The sequence below is a fragment of the Microcaecilia unicolor genome, chromosome 4 (assembly GCF_901765095.1).
Source record: "Microcaecilia unicolor chromosome 4, aMicUni1.1, whole genome shotgun sequence".
NCBI classification, from domain to species: domain Eukaryota; kingdom Metazoa; phylum Chordata; class Amphibia; order Gymnophiona; family Siphonopidae; genus Microcaecilia; species Microcaecilia unicolor.
This window is the reverse complement of record NC_044034.1, coordinates 184,059,510-184,077,646: the sequence shown is the minus strand read 5'-3', so window position 1 is coordinate 184,077,646 and position 18,137 is coordinate 184,059,510. Positions and strand designations below refer to the sequence as shown.

Sequence of the window (18,137 nt, the reverse complement as noted above, 5' to 3'; positions counted from 1 at the left end):
TCCACATCAGACCACCATGCCTGGGCAGTGAGCGCTGCACAGTTTCAGTGCAGATTCAGTGACACTCCACAGTTAAGTGCTGCAGAATATCACCAGCTGGCCTGCTTATTGTGGTTTAAGATCCCTGTCCACAACCCCAAATAGATTCACTAAAATCACTAATGTGCATAATTCATAAATAGGTTCTGTTGCATAAAAGGCGGCCTGCAATAAATAATGTGCATTAAAGCATGTTAGTATATCTAGCCCTATTATTACTTAAAAAATCATTTTGCATGTTCAATTCAAATGTCTTGATTTCAAACTAAACTTTCCTTGTATACAGTCAATGAGTCCTGTAGGAATGTCACATGACAATCCAACATAACATAACATTGCTGCATTAAGAAATCCTGAAAGAGAATCAAAAGGGCAATTCTATAAGGGGTGTCTTAATTTAGGCACCATTTATACACACTCCAACAAAAGCACTTAGCCAGCTAAGCACTAATTTTAAGCACAAGTGTGTGGGTCACCACTAATTACTGGACACAGAAGCAGTGCCGTAGCAAGGGCGGCCCCCCCGGAGCGCATTCTTACCACTGATGTAGGAAAGGGGACGGGTGGGAGGTCCGCTCCGCCCCGAGGGCACATCGCTGGGAGCTGCATCAGCTCTGCTGGTTCCCTGCTCTCTCTGAACCGGAACAGGTTACTTCCCGACACTCCTGCAGCAGCGTGCACCCGGGGCAGACCGCCCCCCCCCCCCGCCCCCCCTTTCTACGCCACTGCACAGAAGCACTAGACTTGGGATTGCAGTTGGAACCACGAAAGGCTTAAGCTGCTGGAAATTAAAATGCTGAAATATATTCAGTCTTTTCTGACATGAAGGCAGCAAGAAGGTGTTTTGATGAAATGAGATTATTTTGGGACTTTTTACATCTGGTGACATTTGGCCTGTTTTTCTGAGATGTTCCTCTGATAAATGAGATAGGACACATCACAGATGAGCCATTGAAAGGTCATGGACTACTGCAAAGTGTGTGCAAGCATGGAAAGTGTGTTATGTGAAAGCGTGAAGTGATAGAAGCGGAGACAAGCGCTAACTGACATATTATCTAATGGAATGGAATGTGGTTAGGAGCAGCAGAACTGTAGCTAGGAAAATTCCAGATGACAGTTGGACACCTGTAACAGAAATGTCATGTGATCATGTGTCATGTGATCATGTATTTTAGCTAACCCTTAGCCTGTTTAAATATGTATGATTTCTGCAGAAAGGTGGGTAGTTCCTTCTCTAGCCAAGGAATTGGCTAGTAGCAGAATACACCACCTAACCATCTAACCGGGGTGCATTACTATTCCTCTTTTGTCTCTGTATTAGTATCTACCCCTATTAAAGTAGAAATATTTGTTTTGTCTCTTAGATAATAAGTAAGTTCTGATGTAATATTTGGTAAGTAATATATTTTGGTACCTCAGTGGATGGGGTGGTCTTTGTGTGTGCTGGGGACTTGGTATGATTACTCCTCAGGTTAGGAGACTCACTACTACCCCCTAGTGCTCACTCAAGACATCCGGTTATCTCTGCTGAATGTTAGCACCTACCCTCGGATTCCATATACCGTGCCTAGAGTTACGCACAGTTCCATGCATAAATCTATGCATATTCTACAACTACGTGCATAGATTGTTTTAACAAGCTGTTAAGCATTGTTAACAGCTCTTAACAAGCAATAAGGAGCATTAACTGGCAAAAAATTAGAATTTCCATGCATACATTGCTAAGCACACTCTGTAATGTACTGCATCTAAAGTCTAATATACACAGGCAAAAGGCAGCATGGTTAGGGGGCGTGGAAATGGGCATTCCAAAATCTATGTGTGTTGTTATAAAATGTGATCTTAATCCTAATAGGGGATATATATATAATAGGAGGTACCTAAAACATTAACAACAAACAGTACTCCTGTTCTATATAAATTACAAAATCTTTATTAGTGAAAACAGACCAGTGCATTAAAAGAATTACCAAATTGTATCCCCGCAACTCACTCACACTGCCATCCACACCAGACTTATACCCTGATCACATATGTAAATCCCACAAAGAACATTGAACATAAACCCTAAATTGCAGTTTCTTCAGTCTCTGTGTATCATCAGAGCACAATCTCAATAAAGATCAGTCAGTGAGCCCTAAAAAAAAACACAAGGGCACACAAAACCCAGTTCTTAATAATTGTAGCAGATATTGAACATTGCTGATCTTTGTATCCAACAAGTTCTCAAATGAAGAAAGAAAAAAACTCCACTGCAATATAAAGCCACTGTTCTTATCCCTGTGATTAAAAAAAACCCACAGAGAAACACTGGGAATTGCAGAGTCACACAAATCTTCTGTGATCCTCCTGCACACTGTCAAACCTTTAAATTAAAGGCAGCCAAAGTTCCCCTATACCAACTATGTGGGTTTAATTTACCTATCCCTGGAAGCCTCCCACTTACCTGAAGCATTCTTTGGCTGCCTTTAATTTAAAGGTTTGACTGTGTGCAGGAGGATCACAGAAGATTTGTGGAGTTTTTTTCTTTCTTCATTTGAGAACTTGTTGGATACAAAGATCAGCAATGTTCAATATCTGCTACAATTATTAAGAACTGGGTTTTGTGTGCCCTTGTGTTTTTTTTTAGGGCTCACTGACTGATCTTTATTGAGATTGTGCTCTGATGATACACAGAGACTGAAGAAACTGCAATTTAGGGTTTATGTTCAATGTTCTTTGTGGGATTTACATATGTGATCAGGGTATAAGTCTGGTGTGGATGGCAGTGTGAGTGAGTTGCAGGGATACTATTTGGTAATTCTTTTAATGCACTGGTTTGTTTTCACTAATAAAGATTTTGTAATTTATATAGAACAGGAGTACTGTTTGTTGTTAATGTTATAAAATGTGAGCCAGTGCACGTAAATCTATGTGCATGGATTTACACCAGTTTTTCATTGGCTTAAATGGACGCCTATAGATTTAGTCACATGAACTACATCTAAGCGTATGCTAAATATGTGTAGTATTTAGCATATGATTAGGCATAATTGTCTAAAACGTGTTAATTTTAGGCACAATATATAGAATCGGGCCCTTAGCACATAGCAGCTAACTGGCTATATCACGTGATATAACCAGCTAGCCATGAATATTCAGTGCTTCGCCAGCTACGTTTAGCAGCCAAATCAGACCACCTGATAGCAGCCCTATCTTTGGCAGCTATAAACTTAACTGACCAGTGCTGAATATTAACTTGGCCACTTAAGTTTAACCCAGCCCAAAAAAAAAAATGGATATTCAATGCCAGTTACTGGAAACGTCCCAGCATTGAATATCTGGGCTCAGTGCCAATCACAGCTTGCCTTCCGCGGGCTGAATATTGAATGGACTAATTTTTAGAATAGGTAAACTTTCTGAAAGAAGAGAACATTTCTCTGGGTAACTAAACATTATTTTGCTCTGTGCTTTGGTGATTTAAAGATTGGGGATACAAGTGGAATTGTAGGTTTATTGATAAAGACATTTGAAATTTTATTAAAGCAAACTTTATTAACTAGTTTCCATAGTTTTAAACTTCAGCTTTCTGCCACAGCCTACAGTATTATCAGATTGCCTCTGGAAGGCACAGCAGGGCCTAGTTCAGTCTTCATTCCCACTTACGCTCCCCAACTTCCTACCCATAGCAAATCTCTTCATTTATAGGATAATAAGAGGGAAGTTTTCATTACAGAGTTTTAATTCCATCTCATTACTTTCTGAGAAGCAAACACTAAGGGCCCCATTTTACCAAGCTGTGGCAAAAGGGGGCCTTCATGGGCATCGGTGCATGTTTTTCAAGCATGCCACTTTAGCCATTCCTCATAGAGAAGTCATCCCATCACCTTTATCATTTTCGCTGCCCTTCTCTGTACCTTTTCTAATTCCACTATATCTTTTTTGAGATGCGGTGACCAGAATTGCACACACTATTTGAGGTACAGTCGCACCATGGAGCAATACAAAGGCATTATAACATCCTCATTTTTGTTTTCCATTCCTTTCCTAATAATACCTAATATTCTATTTGCTTTCTTAGCTGACACTGCACACTGAGAAGAGGGTTTCAAAGTATCATCAACAATGACGCCTAGATCCCTTTCCTTGATGGTGACTCCTAATGTGGAACCTTGCATTATGTAGCTATAGTTCAGGTTCCTCTTTCCTACATGCATCACTTTGCACTTGCTCACATTAAACATCATCTGCCATTTAGATGCCCAGTCTCCCAGTCTTGTAAGGTCCTCTTGTAATTTTTCACAATCCTCTTGCGATTTATCAACTTTGAATAACTTTGTGTTGTCAGCAAATTTAATTACCTCACTCCCATCTCTAGATCATTTATAAATATGTTAAGAAGCAGCAGCCCCAGTACAGACCCTACTACTACTACTACTACTTAACATTTCTAAAGCACTACTAGGGTTACGCAGCGCTGTACAGTTTAACAAAGGACAGTCCCTGCTCAAAAGAGCTTACAATCTAAAATGCAAAATGTCAAGTGTCAAGTGTTGTTTTGGTGATATCTTTAAAAGACACCTTATTCCAAATCTTGCGCTTTTGAGCGACTGTCAGCCTTCCCCATTCTCTAGTTTGAAAGCCGCTCTATCTCCTTTTTAAATGGCGATGCCAACAGCCTGGTTAAGGTGGAGCCCATCCTTTTGAAATAGGCTCCCCCTTCCCCAGAATGTTGCCCAGTTCCTAACAAATCTAAAACCCTGCGTGTGGAACTGATAGCGCTTCAGAAAATGCTACCCTAGAGGTTCTGGATTTGAGCTTTCTACTTAAGAGCCTACATTTGGCTTCCAGAACCTCTCTCCCACATTTTCCTATGTCATTGGTACCCACATTGACCAAGACAGCCGGCTCCTCTCCAACACTATCTAAAATCCTATCTAGGTGATGTGTGAGGTCCGCCACCTTCACAGCAGGCAGGCAAGTAACCAGGCAATCCTCACGTCCACCAGCCACCCAGCTATCTACATGCCTAATAATCAAATCACCAACTACAACAGCTGTCCTAAGCCTTCCCACCTGGGCACTAGTCTCTGGAGACACATCCTTGGTACGAGAGAATAATGCATTTCCTGGTGTGCTGGTCCTGTCTACAGGATTACTTCCAGCTGCACCAGGGAGATGCTTTCATTTTAGAAGGCCTCCATCCTCCAAGGCAGCACAGGGGCTGCCAGATTGGAGGTGAGACTTCTCTACAACATTCCTGTAGGCCCCCTCTATGTACCTCTCTGTCTCCCTCAGCTACTTCAAGTCTGCTACTCTAGCCTCAAGAGAACGGACTCATTCTCTGAGAGCTAGGAGGTCTTTGAATCGAGCACACACATATGACATCTCACCAACTGGGAGATAATCATACATGTGACACTCAATGCAAAAGACTGGATAGCACCCTTCTCGCTGCTGGACTACTATCTGCAGCTTAGTATTATTGAGTTGTTTAATTAAAACTTCTTAAGGTACTAAGGATATCAGATGAATATAAGGTAAAATTATGTATAATCATACCTGATAATTTTCTTTCCATTAATCATAGCTGATCAATCCATAGACTGGTGGTTGTGTCCATCTACCAGCAGGTGGAGATAGAGAGCAAACTTTTGCCTCCCTATATGTGGTCATGTGCTGCCGGAAACTCCTCAGTATGTCGATATCAAAGCTCCATCCGCAGGACTCAGCACTTAGAGAATTACACCCACGAAGGGACACTCTGCCCAGCTCACCACCGCCGAAACGGGGGAGGGGAATTAACCCAGCTCATCCCCACACAAGTGGGGGAGGGGAATCCGTCCAGCTCATCCCCGCGGAGCGGGGGAGGGACACCACACCCGCCGATGCGGGGGATCTGGCTTATCCTGCAACCGCAACCGCGGGAGGAGCTGACTGACCCTAACACCGCCGAAGCGGGAGGGGTACAAAGCTGCCCTACAGCCGCACGAAGCGGGAGGGAGTGCCGGCAGAATTTATGTCTCAATCCAGCCCCGTAAAACGGAGGGGAGAGGAATGCAGCAGCTCACTGTAACACAAAGTCGTCTCAACTCTTGAAGAATCCAAGTGAAAGAAGAACTTGAACACGAAGTCCTCCTGAAGTAACTGAAGGCTAAACTTGAACCTAAAATTCAACCAGAATATAAACAGTACAGATATCTGGGAGGGGCTATGGATTGATCAGCTATGATTAATGGAAAGAAAATTATCAGGTATGATTATACATAATTTTACCTTCCATATCATCAAGCTGATCAATCCATAGACTGGTGGGATGTACCGAAGCAGTACTCACCCAGGGCGGGACATAGAAATCCCTGACCTCAACACTGAAGCTCCAAACCGGGCCTCCGCCCGTGCAGCCACAGTCAAACGGTAATGCTTGGAGAATGTATGAGCCGAAGCCCACGTTGCCGCCTTGCATATCTCTTCCAAGGAGACGGATCCTGCCTCTGCCATCGAGGCCGCCTGAGCTCTCGTGGAGTGAGCCTTCAGCTGGATAGGCGGCACCTTCCCCGCGGCCACATAAGCCGCTGCAATGGCTTCCTGGACCCATCTTGCCACTGTAGGCTTAGCAGCCTGCAGACCCTTACGAGGACCTGCAAACAGGACAAACAGATGATCTGATTTCCGGAAATCATTGGTCACTTCCAAGTAACTGATGATGACTCGTCTCACATCCAGATATTCAAGAGCGGAGTACTCCTCTGGGTAGTCCTCCCTACGAAAGGAAGGGAGACAGAGCTGCTGATTCACATGGAAGCGAGAACCAATCTTGGGCAGGAAGGAAGGCACTGTGCGAATAGTCACTCCTGCCTCAGTGCACTGCAGAAAAGGCTCTCGACATGAGAGCGCCTGGAGCTCGGAAACTGTTCTGTCTGAAGTGATAGCCACCAAAAAGACTGCTTTCAACGTCAGGTCTTTCAGAGATGCCCTCGACAAGGGTTCCAAAGGCGGCTTCTGCAATGCTCTTAGCACCAGGTTGAGATTCCACGCAGGCACCACTGAGTGCAGAGGAGGGCGCAGGTGATTAACTCCCTTGAGAAAGCGCACCACATCTGGCTGCGAAGCCAGGGAAGCACCCTTCAGGCGGCCCCTGAAGCAAGCCAGAGCCGCTACCTGGACTTTAAGGGAACTGAGCGACAGGCCTTTCTCCAGACCTTCTTGCAGGAACGCCAACACTGAAGAAATTGGAGCAGTGAAGGGAGAAAGTGAGCCTGCTTCACACCATGCTGCAAAGATACGCCAAACCCTGGCGTAAGCAGTAGAAGTAGAGCGCTTCCTCGCTCTCAGCATAGTGGCGATGACCTTGTCTGAGAAGCCCTTCTTCCTCAGACGCTGCCGCTCAATAGCCAGGCCGTAAGACCAAAGGGAGAGGGATCCTCCATCACCACGGGACCCTGATGTAACAGGCCCTGCTCCACTGACAGCCGCAGAGGATCGTCGACTGAGAGCCTGAACAAGTCCGCATACCAGGGACGTCTGGGCCAATCCGGACCCACCAGGATTACCCTGCCGGGATGCTTTGCCACCCGGTCTAGCACCCTGCCCAACATGAGCCAGGGCGGGAACACATAGAGGAGCTCTTGTGTCGGCCACTGTTGGAGAAGAGCATCTACTCCCAGGGATCGAGGGTCCCGTCCTCTGCTGAAAAAGCGCGGCACTTGGCCATTGGCCGATGACGCCATCAGATCTAGGCTCGGCTGGCCCCAGCGCTTCGTGATGTCCAAGAACGCCTGAGCAGATAGTTGCCACTCTCCGGGCTCCAAGGTATGGCGACTGAGAAAGTCCGAAACAAGAAAGGGTGATCCACCTAAGTGGATGAACGCTAACTCCCACGTGAAAATAACAGCACAAAAAGAAAAGTGGGAAATGGACCAATGACTCCAGGAGAATGGTTCTTCAAATTTATCTCCCATTCTCCTGGAGTCATTGGTCCATTTCCCACTTTTCTTTTTGGACTGAGAAAGTCCGCCTTGACATTCATGACTCCGGCAATGTGGGCCGCTGAAAGCTGCTCCAGGTTCGCTTCCGCCCACTGGCAAAGACTCATAGCCTCCTTGGCTAGAGGGGCGCTCTGGTACCTCCCTGGCGGTTGATATAGGCCACAGCCGTGGCATTGTCCGACAGGACCCGTACAGGCTTCAACACGAGTACCGGGATGAACTCCAATAACACCAAGCGAATGGCTCTGAGTTCCAGGAGGTTGATAGACCACTTGCCTCTGCAGGAGACTAGAGCCCCTGCGCTGTCCTTCCCAAGCAGTGGGCTCCCCAGCCCATCAAAGAGGCGTCTGTCGTGACGACAATCCACTCCGGGGTCACCAGAGGCAATCCTGCAGACAACTTGTCTGTCTGCGTCCACCAGCTCAGCGCCTTGCGCACTGCTGGGTCCACGGGAAGGCGCACAGCATAATCCTCCGACATCGGAGTCCAGCGCAGCAGCAGAGATAGCTGTAGTGGTCTCATATGAGCCCTGGCCCAGGGCACTACTTCCATCGTGGCCGTCATAGAGCCCAACAGCTGCACGTAGTCCCAAGCCCGAATAGGAGAGGCTACTAGGAACTAGTCCACCTGAGCCTGAAGCTTGACAATCCGATTGTCTGGCAGGAACACTCTGCCCACTTGGGTGTCGAATCGAACTCCCAGATACACCAGGGACTGAGTCGGGCGCAGCTGGCTCTTCTTCCAGTTGATGATCCATCCCAGGGAGCTCAAAAGAGCAACTACCCGGTCCATAGCTTTGCCGCACTCTGCATAAGAGGGGGCTCGGATCAACCAGTCGTCCAGATAAGGATGGACTTGTACTCCTTCCTTTAGCAGGAAGGCCGCTATGACCCCCATTACTTTGGAAAAGGTCCGCGGAGCAGTAGCCAACCCGAAAGGGAGGGCTCTGAACTGGAAGTGTCGTCTCAGGACTGTAAAACGCAGAAAGCGTTGGAGAGGAGGCCAGATGGGAATATGCAGGTACGCTTCCTTGATGTCCAAGGAAGCCAAGAACTCTCCTGCCTTCACTGCCGCTATAACAGAGCGGAGAGTCTCCATGCGAAAGTGCCTCACTTTCCAGGCCCGATTGACCCCTTTGAGGTCGAGGATAGGCCGGACAGAACCTCCTTTCTTTGGAACCACAAAGTAAATGGAGTAACGTCCCTTGCCAATCTGATTTTTTGGCACCGGAACGACCGCACCCAGGCGGATCAGGTTGTCCAAGGTCTGCTGCACTACCACAGCTTGACCGGAGACTTGCAGGGAGAGAGTACAAACCCGTCTCTTAAGGGTTGGCAGAACTCTAGCTTGTAGCCGTCTCTGATGACTTCCAGCACCCACGCGTCTGAAGTTATAGTGATCCACTCGCCCAGAAACGAGGACAGCCGTCCTCCAATCTGCACTGGGGCGTGGACCAAGGCCCCGTCATTGGGTACGAGACCCTGGGGGAGGACCGGAGGGAGCACCTCCGGGACGGCGGTCTCTGCGAAAGGAATGCTGCTTGGGGGAGAAATTCCTCTTGAAGGAAGAGGGGGCAGAGGAACCCGACTTGCCCGGGCGGTATGGAGGTATCGGGACGAGTACTAACCCGAGCCCTGACCTCTGGTAATTTCTTGCCCTTAGACGTGCCGAGATCGGTCACGATTTTGTCCAGCTCGACCCCAAAGAGCAGCTTGCCTTTAAAAGGCAATCTAGCCAGGCGGGATTTAGAGGCGTGGTCAGCAGACCAATGTTTCAGCCAAAGCCACCGCCGCGCAGAGACTGTCTGAGCCATGCCTTTAGCTGAGGCTCTCCAGACATCATACAGCAAGTCTGCCAAATAGGCTAAGCCCGATTCCAGGGCCGGCCAATCAGCCCTCAAGGAATGATCCGAGGGGGAAGCCCGCTGCACCATAGTCCGGCACGCCCTGGCCACATAGGAGCCGCAAACTGAGGCCTGCAAACTTAAAGCAGCTGCCTCCAAGGACGACCTTAAGGCCGCCTCCAATCTTCTGTCTTGGGCGTCCTTTAGGGCCGTGCCACCTTCCACCGGCAACGCCGTTTTCTTAGTCACCGCAGTGATTAAAGAATCCACGGTAGGCCACAGATAGGCCTCACGTTCACTCACAGCCAAAGAATAGAGGCGGGACATAGCCCTAGCCACTTTAAGGCTCGTTTCCGGGACATCCCATTGAGCCGCAATTAAGGTGTGCATGACATCATGCACGTGGAAGGTTCTAGGCGGGCGCTTCGTCCCCAGCATAATGGCAGAGCCAACAGGGGCTGAGGGAGAGACGTCCTCCGGAGAGGAAATCTTCAAAGTGTCCATGGCCTGTAACAACAGGTTGGGCAAATCCTCTGGGCTAAAAAGCCGCGCTGCAGAGGGGTCATCCGCTCCATCCGAGCGGGGATCTATCTCCTCCAAGGAATCCGCAAAGGATCGTTGGGAGACCTCAGACACGCTGCCCTCATCTACATCGGAGGAGACAAAAGTCCTCCAAGGCCTGGAAATCAACCCGAGGGCGTTTACCTCTGGGAACCTCAACCTCTTTATCAGAAGAGGGAGCAGGGGCAGCGTTTTGCATGAGGAAAGCCTGATGCAGCAGCAAAACAAACTCGGGGGAGAAACCCCCCAGACTGTGCACTTCCGCAGCCTGGGCAACAGCCCTAGACGCACTCTCAACCGGCGCTCGCAATAGCGGGGGAGAGACATGCTGCGCATCCAAAATGGCGTCCGGCGCGAAACTCCGTGAAGGAGCCGCGCGGGAAGAACGGCGCTTAACTTTAGCCGCTTTTGTGCCGTCGCCCAAATTAAGGGCGTTCATGGCATTAATGTCTCCAACCTCAAGGGCGGCCCCGAAGAAGCCGTCCGAGCCGCGTGGCCGGCCAAGATGGCGGAGGCGAGGAGCGGGGGATGGGCGTTTATGGCGGGAAAAAACCGCCACGCCGGAGGAACGACCGGGACATTCATCGGTCACTAAACTATCACCCATCAAGGGCGAATCAGGTTGTAAAACCCCCGCATCCCCTCTAGAAGCGCTCCAGCGATCCGGGGAGCGACCCTTGCGCCCTCGCCCTCCGACGCCATTGCCACGAGGAGAAGAATCGGGGAACCCCCTGCCCGCTATAAAAAGGTAAAATTACCTGCTTGCCGCTCCGAGCTGTAACGAACTGGTGTCCCAGTGAGTAGCTGCAATGAACGTTTAAAGAAACGTCGAATTAAACGCCTTTAAAGACGTTTAAAAATTTTTTTTTTTTTTTTTTAAACGGAGCCAGCGGGAGGGGGGAGAAAAGGAGGGACCTGGCACCACCAGGTTTGCACTTGCTCAAAAGAGCCCTCAACCCCAGGCCTCAACAAAACCTAAGGATTAGGCTTGGAGGCCTAGCCAGAGCTGCTGCTGTGTGTGACCACCACCTGCTGAGATAGAGAACATACTGAGGAGTTTCCGGCAGCACATGACCACATATAGGGAGGCAAAAGTTTGCTCTCTATCTCCACCTGCTGGTAGATGGACACAACCACCAGTCTATGGATTGATCAGCTTGATGATATGGAATGATCCTTTTTACTGTTGTAATTTGTAATTTATTTAGGGCTTGCTTATTAGAAACTAATTAAATGTAATTCAGACTCCAATGAAAATTGAAAGTTCCCCTCTTGGTGTCATAATTAGAATAACTGACTATAAATGAAGAGTTGAGCTAGGGGTGGGTGGGAATTAGGGAGGGTTGGCAGGAATGAGGACTGAACTGGGCCCTTCTGTGCCTTCTAGAAACTATCTGTTAATGCTGTGGCAGAAACGTCAAGTTTTAAAACTATGGGAAAAAGGGAATGGAGACTAGTTAATAAAGTTATAAAGTTTGCTTGCTTTTTTTTAATTCTAACTGTGTTTATCAATATCCTACAATTCCTCTTTTAAGCTGTGGCAGAAACTTCAAGTTTTAAAACTATGGGGAAAAGTTTATGGAGACTAGCTAATAAAGTTTGCTTGCTCTTTTTATTTATTTATTTTAAAATTCTGTGTTTATCAATATCCTACAATTCCTCTTTTAAACCCTAATCTTTAAGTTACCAAGCTCAGAATAAAATAATGTCACTCAGAACTCACAAAGAAAGTTGAGTGGGACCTTTCCTCTCTATATTATTAGTAGACTGGCCACACAGATATCCCAGGAGAGAAATGGGGCACCCTAGGGAGCACTGCAGTGGACATCAAATAAATGCTTCCAGGTACACATCTCACTGTTGCTCCTTTATCTTGTCTGCTGACCCCCCCCCCCCCCTCAAACCCACCACACACAACTGTACACCACTACAATAGCTCTTATGGGTAAAGGGGTTACTTACTAGACTTCTCCAGGGACCTGCATGTTGCTCTAATGGACCCGAGTATAACAACTGAGGCTGGCATAGGGGCTGGTAAGTAATGTTTTGATCATATTTTTGAGGGGTGGGAGGGGGTTAGTGACCACTGTGGAAGTAAGGTGAGGTCATCCCTGATTCCTTCAAGTGCTCATATGGTCATTTAGGACACTTGTTTTGTGGCTTATTTGTTACTAAAACAGGTCTAGACCAAAACATCCAACTTAAAGCACTGGATGTTTTTCTTGTGTTCCATTATGGCAGAAAAACATCCAAGTGTTAGAACACCCAGATCCCGCCCTTAACACGCCCATGACATGCCTCCTTGTTATTTGAATGCACTTTTGATGGACTTCATAGAAAAACATCTACAAATTGGTTTCAAAAATACCAATTTAGTCGTTTTTGTGAGAAAAATGTCCAAATGCAGATTTTATGCCACTTTTTAGATGTTTTTCTCTTCTAAAAATGAGCCCCATAGCCAGTTAAGTTTAAGCCAGCCATAAAAACCTGGATATTCAATGTCGGTCATCAGAAATGGCCCAGCATTGAATATCGGGGTCAGCACTGATCACGGCACTTAGGTGGGCTGCCTCCCACGGGTTGAATATCAGCCTAATGTATAAGATAATCTTAGGAAAATTCTTAAAGTGGTCCAGTAGAATCCAATTTTCTCCAGAATTAATATAGTTACTGGAATTCTGCCTTATTTATAAGTCTTGGTAAATTCTTGCAAAGTTTAAGGATTGATTTTTAAAAGTCATTCCTCCTGACATCCTTTCAGTCTTCCAGAATAATATGAGAAATTTGTCAAACTGCACTTGTGTGAAAGCAAATGATGAAAAGAAAATAATTGCAAACCAAGGCTGGTATGATTCAACTTACCTTTCGGTAATCCCTGTCAGTTCTGAACATTTCTCCATTAAAAGTTTCTCGAGCTGCAGAAAAGTCAAGAAATGCATTTTATTGAACAGACTTGCATAGTGAAGGCTCTTATTTCAAAAGAAAATAAAATGGCTATCCCTTTACTTTGAGCCTGTTGTACGTGTCATTTCTGATACAAGCACATTTTCTAAACTCAAACAGGTATGTGTATAAATAAGCTTGAACACTAACAGCAGTATTTCAGAAAAGGATCTGCAAAATGGACATACATGTACTGACTACATGTGACAGAATAAGCCATTTTGCATATGTCAATGTCTACAACATCAACAGAACCCAACTCAGCCACTTAAACATCTGTATCGACACTTACATGTGTAAGTTGGTATTTCAGAACATACACATGTAACATAGTAAATGACGGCAGATAAAGACCTGAACGGTCCATCCAGTCTGCCCAACAAGATAAACTCATTTTACATGGTATGTAATACTTGATATTTATATCCGAGTTTGATTTGTCCCTGCCTTTCTCAGGGAACAGACCGTATGTAAATGCAAAACTTAGACATACATGTCTAAGTTTTGGAAACCTACATGTCTAAATGCTCCCAAGGCTGCAAAAAATTGGCACTATTGATTTGGGGAGGGGGACTGGGGAAATAAGGGAGTGATCCCCCAATCCTTCCAATAAGGTGCTGCCCAAAATGAGCGGTTTGACAAAACCTGTTCTTACAAGGAACAGCTATTAATCCTAATGTTGATTTCTGTAATCACAGACAAGCATTCCTGTGCTGAAATGAGGAATATATATGTATTTTTTTGGGTCCCACCGTAGTTCTGCCCAAACCACTCCCCCTTAACACATGCACATAGTTCAGATTTACATATGTAAAAAATAAATAAATATGTAAATGCCATCCTTCTAATACTGGGTTTTCCTTGTTTATTCAAGTTTTATGTTTAAATGCCAATATTTATACATGTAAATTGTGACTAAGGCTTCTAAATTAGGGGCCTAATGTCACGATTGTGACTATTTTCCATGTCTATGCTCACTTTGCCCCCTGGTGGCCGGACCCTGTGGTTGCTATGGACTGTCTTGTTCCTGTTTCTCAAGCATTTTCCAGAAGTCATTCCAGTCTGGTCAGTATCTTCCAGCCTTCCAGACTTGCTTGGGATTTTTGGTACTATGCCTCACCCTTACTGGTGATCTCAGCTGTGAGATTGCCTTTATTAACCAGCTGGGAACTTTCTAGTTTGCCTTTGCAATGCCAAAGGTCTCTAGGTTAGTTGGTGTGCTGTGTAGCACTTCTGCCTTGCTTTGTTTCTTGCCTGTATGCCTTGCCTTGTTCTTGTTTAGTCTGTGTACAGTTAAGCTCTTAAGCACTACTGCTTTTATCCTTCTTTGTGGCTGCTTGTCAGCCTTCAGCCATTGCTCTTTGCTTGTCTGTGTATCCTTCTTTGTGGCTGCCTGTCAGCCTTCAGTCATTGCTTTATTGTTTGTCTGTGTGGCCTAGCTTTGTATCCTGCCTAGCCTGCCTCGTTTGTTCTTTTCCCCTCCGACCTTCAGTCCCTGTTCAGTCAAGCTTGTTTCAGTATCTAGTACCCTGTGTGAGAATCCTGAGTCCTGAATCCTGTTTTAGTCAAGCTTGTTTAGTTATCCAGTGTCTGGTGTGAGAATTCTGTTGTTCCAGTCAGTCTGGTCCAGCATTTCTTGTCTACCAGCTCCGTCCTGTAAGTCCTGCAGGCCGCCCACACCTAGGGGCTCAATCTCTGGGGAACGCAGGTGAAGTCCAGTTGCTCCAGTCCTGTTACTCCAGTCTAGTCCGTTCCAGTATTTGGGTCCAGCCAAGCCAAGTCTGTTCCAGATTCCAGCTCCATCCTTGCTCATTTGTCCAGTCATGGTTGGGAGATTTTGTCTGCCCATGTCGGGTCTATTACATTAAAGGATTTTTTTATTGCTCCAGTCTTGAGGGCTCATTTGTACTTTTTTTGTTCCTTCTTGTTTATGTACTTTTGGGCCTTCTGTTTTGCTATTTGGAAAGTCCATACACCATAATTAGGTAAGGGAAAGGAAAGGGAAAGGGATTTGATATACTGCCTTTCTGTGGTAAACAATCAAAGCAGTTTACATATATATACAGGTACGTTTTCTGTCACTAGGATCACAATCTAAGCCTTTTGTACCTGAAGCAATGGGGCATAGGAGCCAACTCTGTGGGTGCTGTAGGTGTTTGAGCACCCCCAATATTGAAAAAATTCCTTCTATGTGTTCATGGAAGGGTTATTTCCACTGGGCCTAGCACCCCTAATAATTTTGAAAAGTTGGCTCCTATGGGTTACGTGACTTGCTCAGGGTCACAAAGAGCTGCACTGGGAATCGAACCTGGTGCCCCTGGTTCACAGTGCATTGCACTAGACTTTGGAAAGGTACTGCTTATACATGGGAGTGATTAACAAGGAATGGATATTTAGTGTGCCCAAGCGTGGCACCTTTAGAGGAGTCATTGATGGGTTATTTTACTGTCAACCCTAGTTATTAGTATCTAAGTCTCACTGAATAAAAGGTCAATGTACATATTTTCTCTTTGAAATCTGGTGCAAAGTTTGTGGGTAAAACCTACCTGTGGACTTTGTCCAGAAGTAAAAAGAATCCCAATATTGTGAGAAAACGTCCCTCAATATTCTGAGAAAAGTTGGTGAATTTTTTATATTGAGTCAACATGCCACAACTTCCTATATTTCTTTCCTCACCAAACTATCAGTACAAGTCTAGTTCAACATTGCACCAAAGAGACATATCAAAGCAACCAAGAGATAATATTTCTCTGAATAATTACAGTCAGCTGAGAATTGCCTTAAGAATCTCTTTCAGATGATGCAGGATTTTGGTGCACTGCCATCTTTTTGCTGATGACAGCTTTGTCTAGGGATCAGAAAAGAGCAGACATAGGCTATGACTAACTTGAATTCTTGCCTTGAGTCACTGAGTTCCTGGTTGCGTTTTTAGATACAAACTGAACTTATCAAAATGTGAAAGGGTTAGTAGGAAATTGAAACTTTGGAATCAGTTCTTAAATGTCAGGGATGGAGCTGCAGCAGAAAGAGAGAATCTAGAGTCTGGATGGTTTACCAAATTCTACCTTATCTATGGAACTCCAGGTGCTGGCAGTTGGATGGCAGTCTTTTATAGGGTTCTTCCATACTGGGGGATTGGTATGCTCTATAGAATGGAGATGGGTACTTGTTAAATTTATATATTTTATCCTATACTATTTATTGTATTCTATCATTGGCTATTAATTGTATAGGTGTTAATCAAATTTAAGCCTTAAATAAATATGAAATACAACTCAATATATTACAAGCAAATGAAATCTCTTATGGTGAAACCTACTTTTTATTGTCACCTGGCACATAATTTTGTTCATTTCTCAAGCACACCTACATAATTGGGAGCTATATTATGTTTTGCAACTAGAGAAAACATCATCAGTTTCATAATTTATTTACATCAGAAGTAACCATTCTAAAGATAAGTGTCAGTGAGTGGAGCAGACAGTAGTTTAAATGCCTGGGCCTGAAAATGATGTATCTGACCTTTTAAACTTCAAGCATGAAAGATATTGCTGGTCTTTGTGTAAAAGCAATGGAGAGCATATAGATAGACGTGATAGGAAAATTAGATACAGATCCAGACACAGAGGTAACAACTATCCTGCTTTATTTGGTAAAAAGATTAGTTCTGTGACAAAGGACACATTTTCAATAAAGTTCTCAACTGCAAATATATGTGAGCACTTCAAAATTCACACAGAATATTCTCAAACAAGGCATCTGTGTACATAAATTCTGAACATCAGATTATGTGGGGAAACGTGTGCATATATTTAAGCAAAGTAAGAGTGCTTTAAGTTACTGTCCCAGTAACTCAGTGACTATACTCTGTACTGCCATGGAGAGAATCTGCGTTTGATTCTGGAATCAAGTGTTTCATTTCCAGTAAAATTGTAAATAAAGGCTCATAGTGTCAGATCCCAGACAATTCCATTTGAACTAGAAGATCAAATGAGTGAAAGTAAACTGCCAAGCCCTGTTTTCCCCTCCCCTCCCTAGCATTACCATACGTCCTTGTTTAAGAGGATATGTCCTCCTTTTGGACTTCCAGCAGGAAAAAGTAAGGATGCATAAACAACCTTCCAGTCCAATCAATAGAGATATTTAATAATGATACATGAATTTATTGATGACATCAATTAGTATGCAGACAGACTCGACATGGACCCATGTTTCGGCACACAGCACCTGTCTCAGGAGTCTTGTGATCTTGAGAAAAGCTTGCTTTGTCACAGTATGTTAAAACAGGCACCCCAAGAGTGCTGACAACAGCATAAATTCATTAATTTTTCCATGAAGTTCAGTGGTGATCGCAGGGTTACTGATTTTCTACAAGGTCTGTGACAGGACACATTTGAATTTACAGCCGTAAAAAGCCTTTTTTCATTGGCATCTTTAATGGTCATGCCATAATTTCAAAATTAGCACGTGACCATTACTGCCTGAGCATTTACCACCACCTATTTACTTGGTGGTAAGGGCGAGGGACATACGCTGCATGATTACTGCCAGGCATGCCTACTCCCTGCCCACCGCACAAGAAAATAATTTCTAATTTGTAGCATGGAAAACAGCGTTCGCTGAAGCCAGAACTACCCCGTGGTAGTGCTGTTTTGGCATATGCTACCCGCAAGGTAGCCCTACTGCCCTTTAGTAAACTGGCCCCTAAGTGCAAACACATACTGCTCTTTAATAAAAGGGACCCTGGAAGAGGATCAGTATCACTAGATGTACTGTAATATGCA

General features: G+C 45.2%; 1 protein-coding gene across 5 annotated transcripts in view; it reads right to left on the bottom strand.

Annotated features, from left to right (window-relative positions):
- INSC (INSC spindle orientation adaptor protein) overlaps positions 1–18,137 on the bottom strand; it is a 314,937-nt gene that overhangs the window by 193,139 nt on the left and 103,661 nt on the right. For all 5 annotated transcript variants that reach the window (XM_030201048.1, XM_030201053.1, XM_030201051.1 and 2 more), the window contains exon 4: positions 13,273–13,325. In XM_030201048.1, coding sequence (XP_030056908.1) covers positions 13,273–13,325 — 53 coding nt within the window. The remainder of the gene's footprint in view (positions 1–13,272; positions 13,326–18,137) is intronic.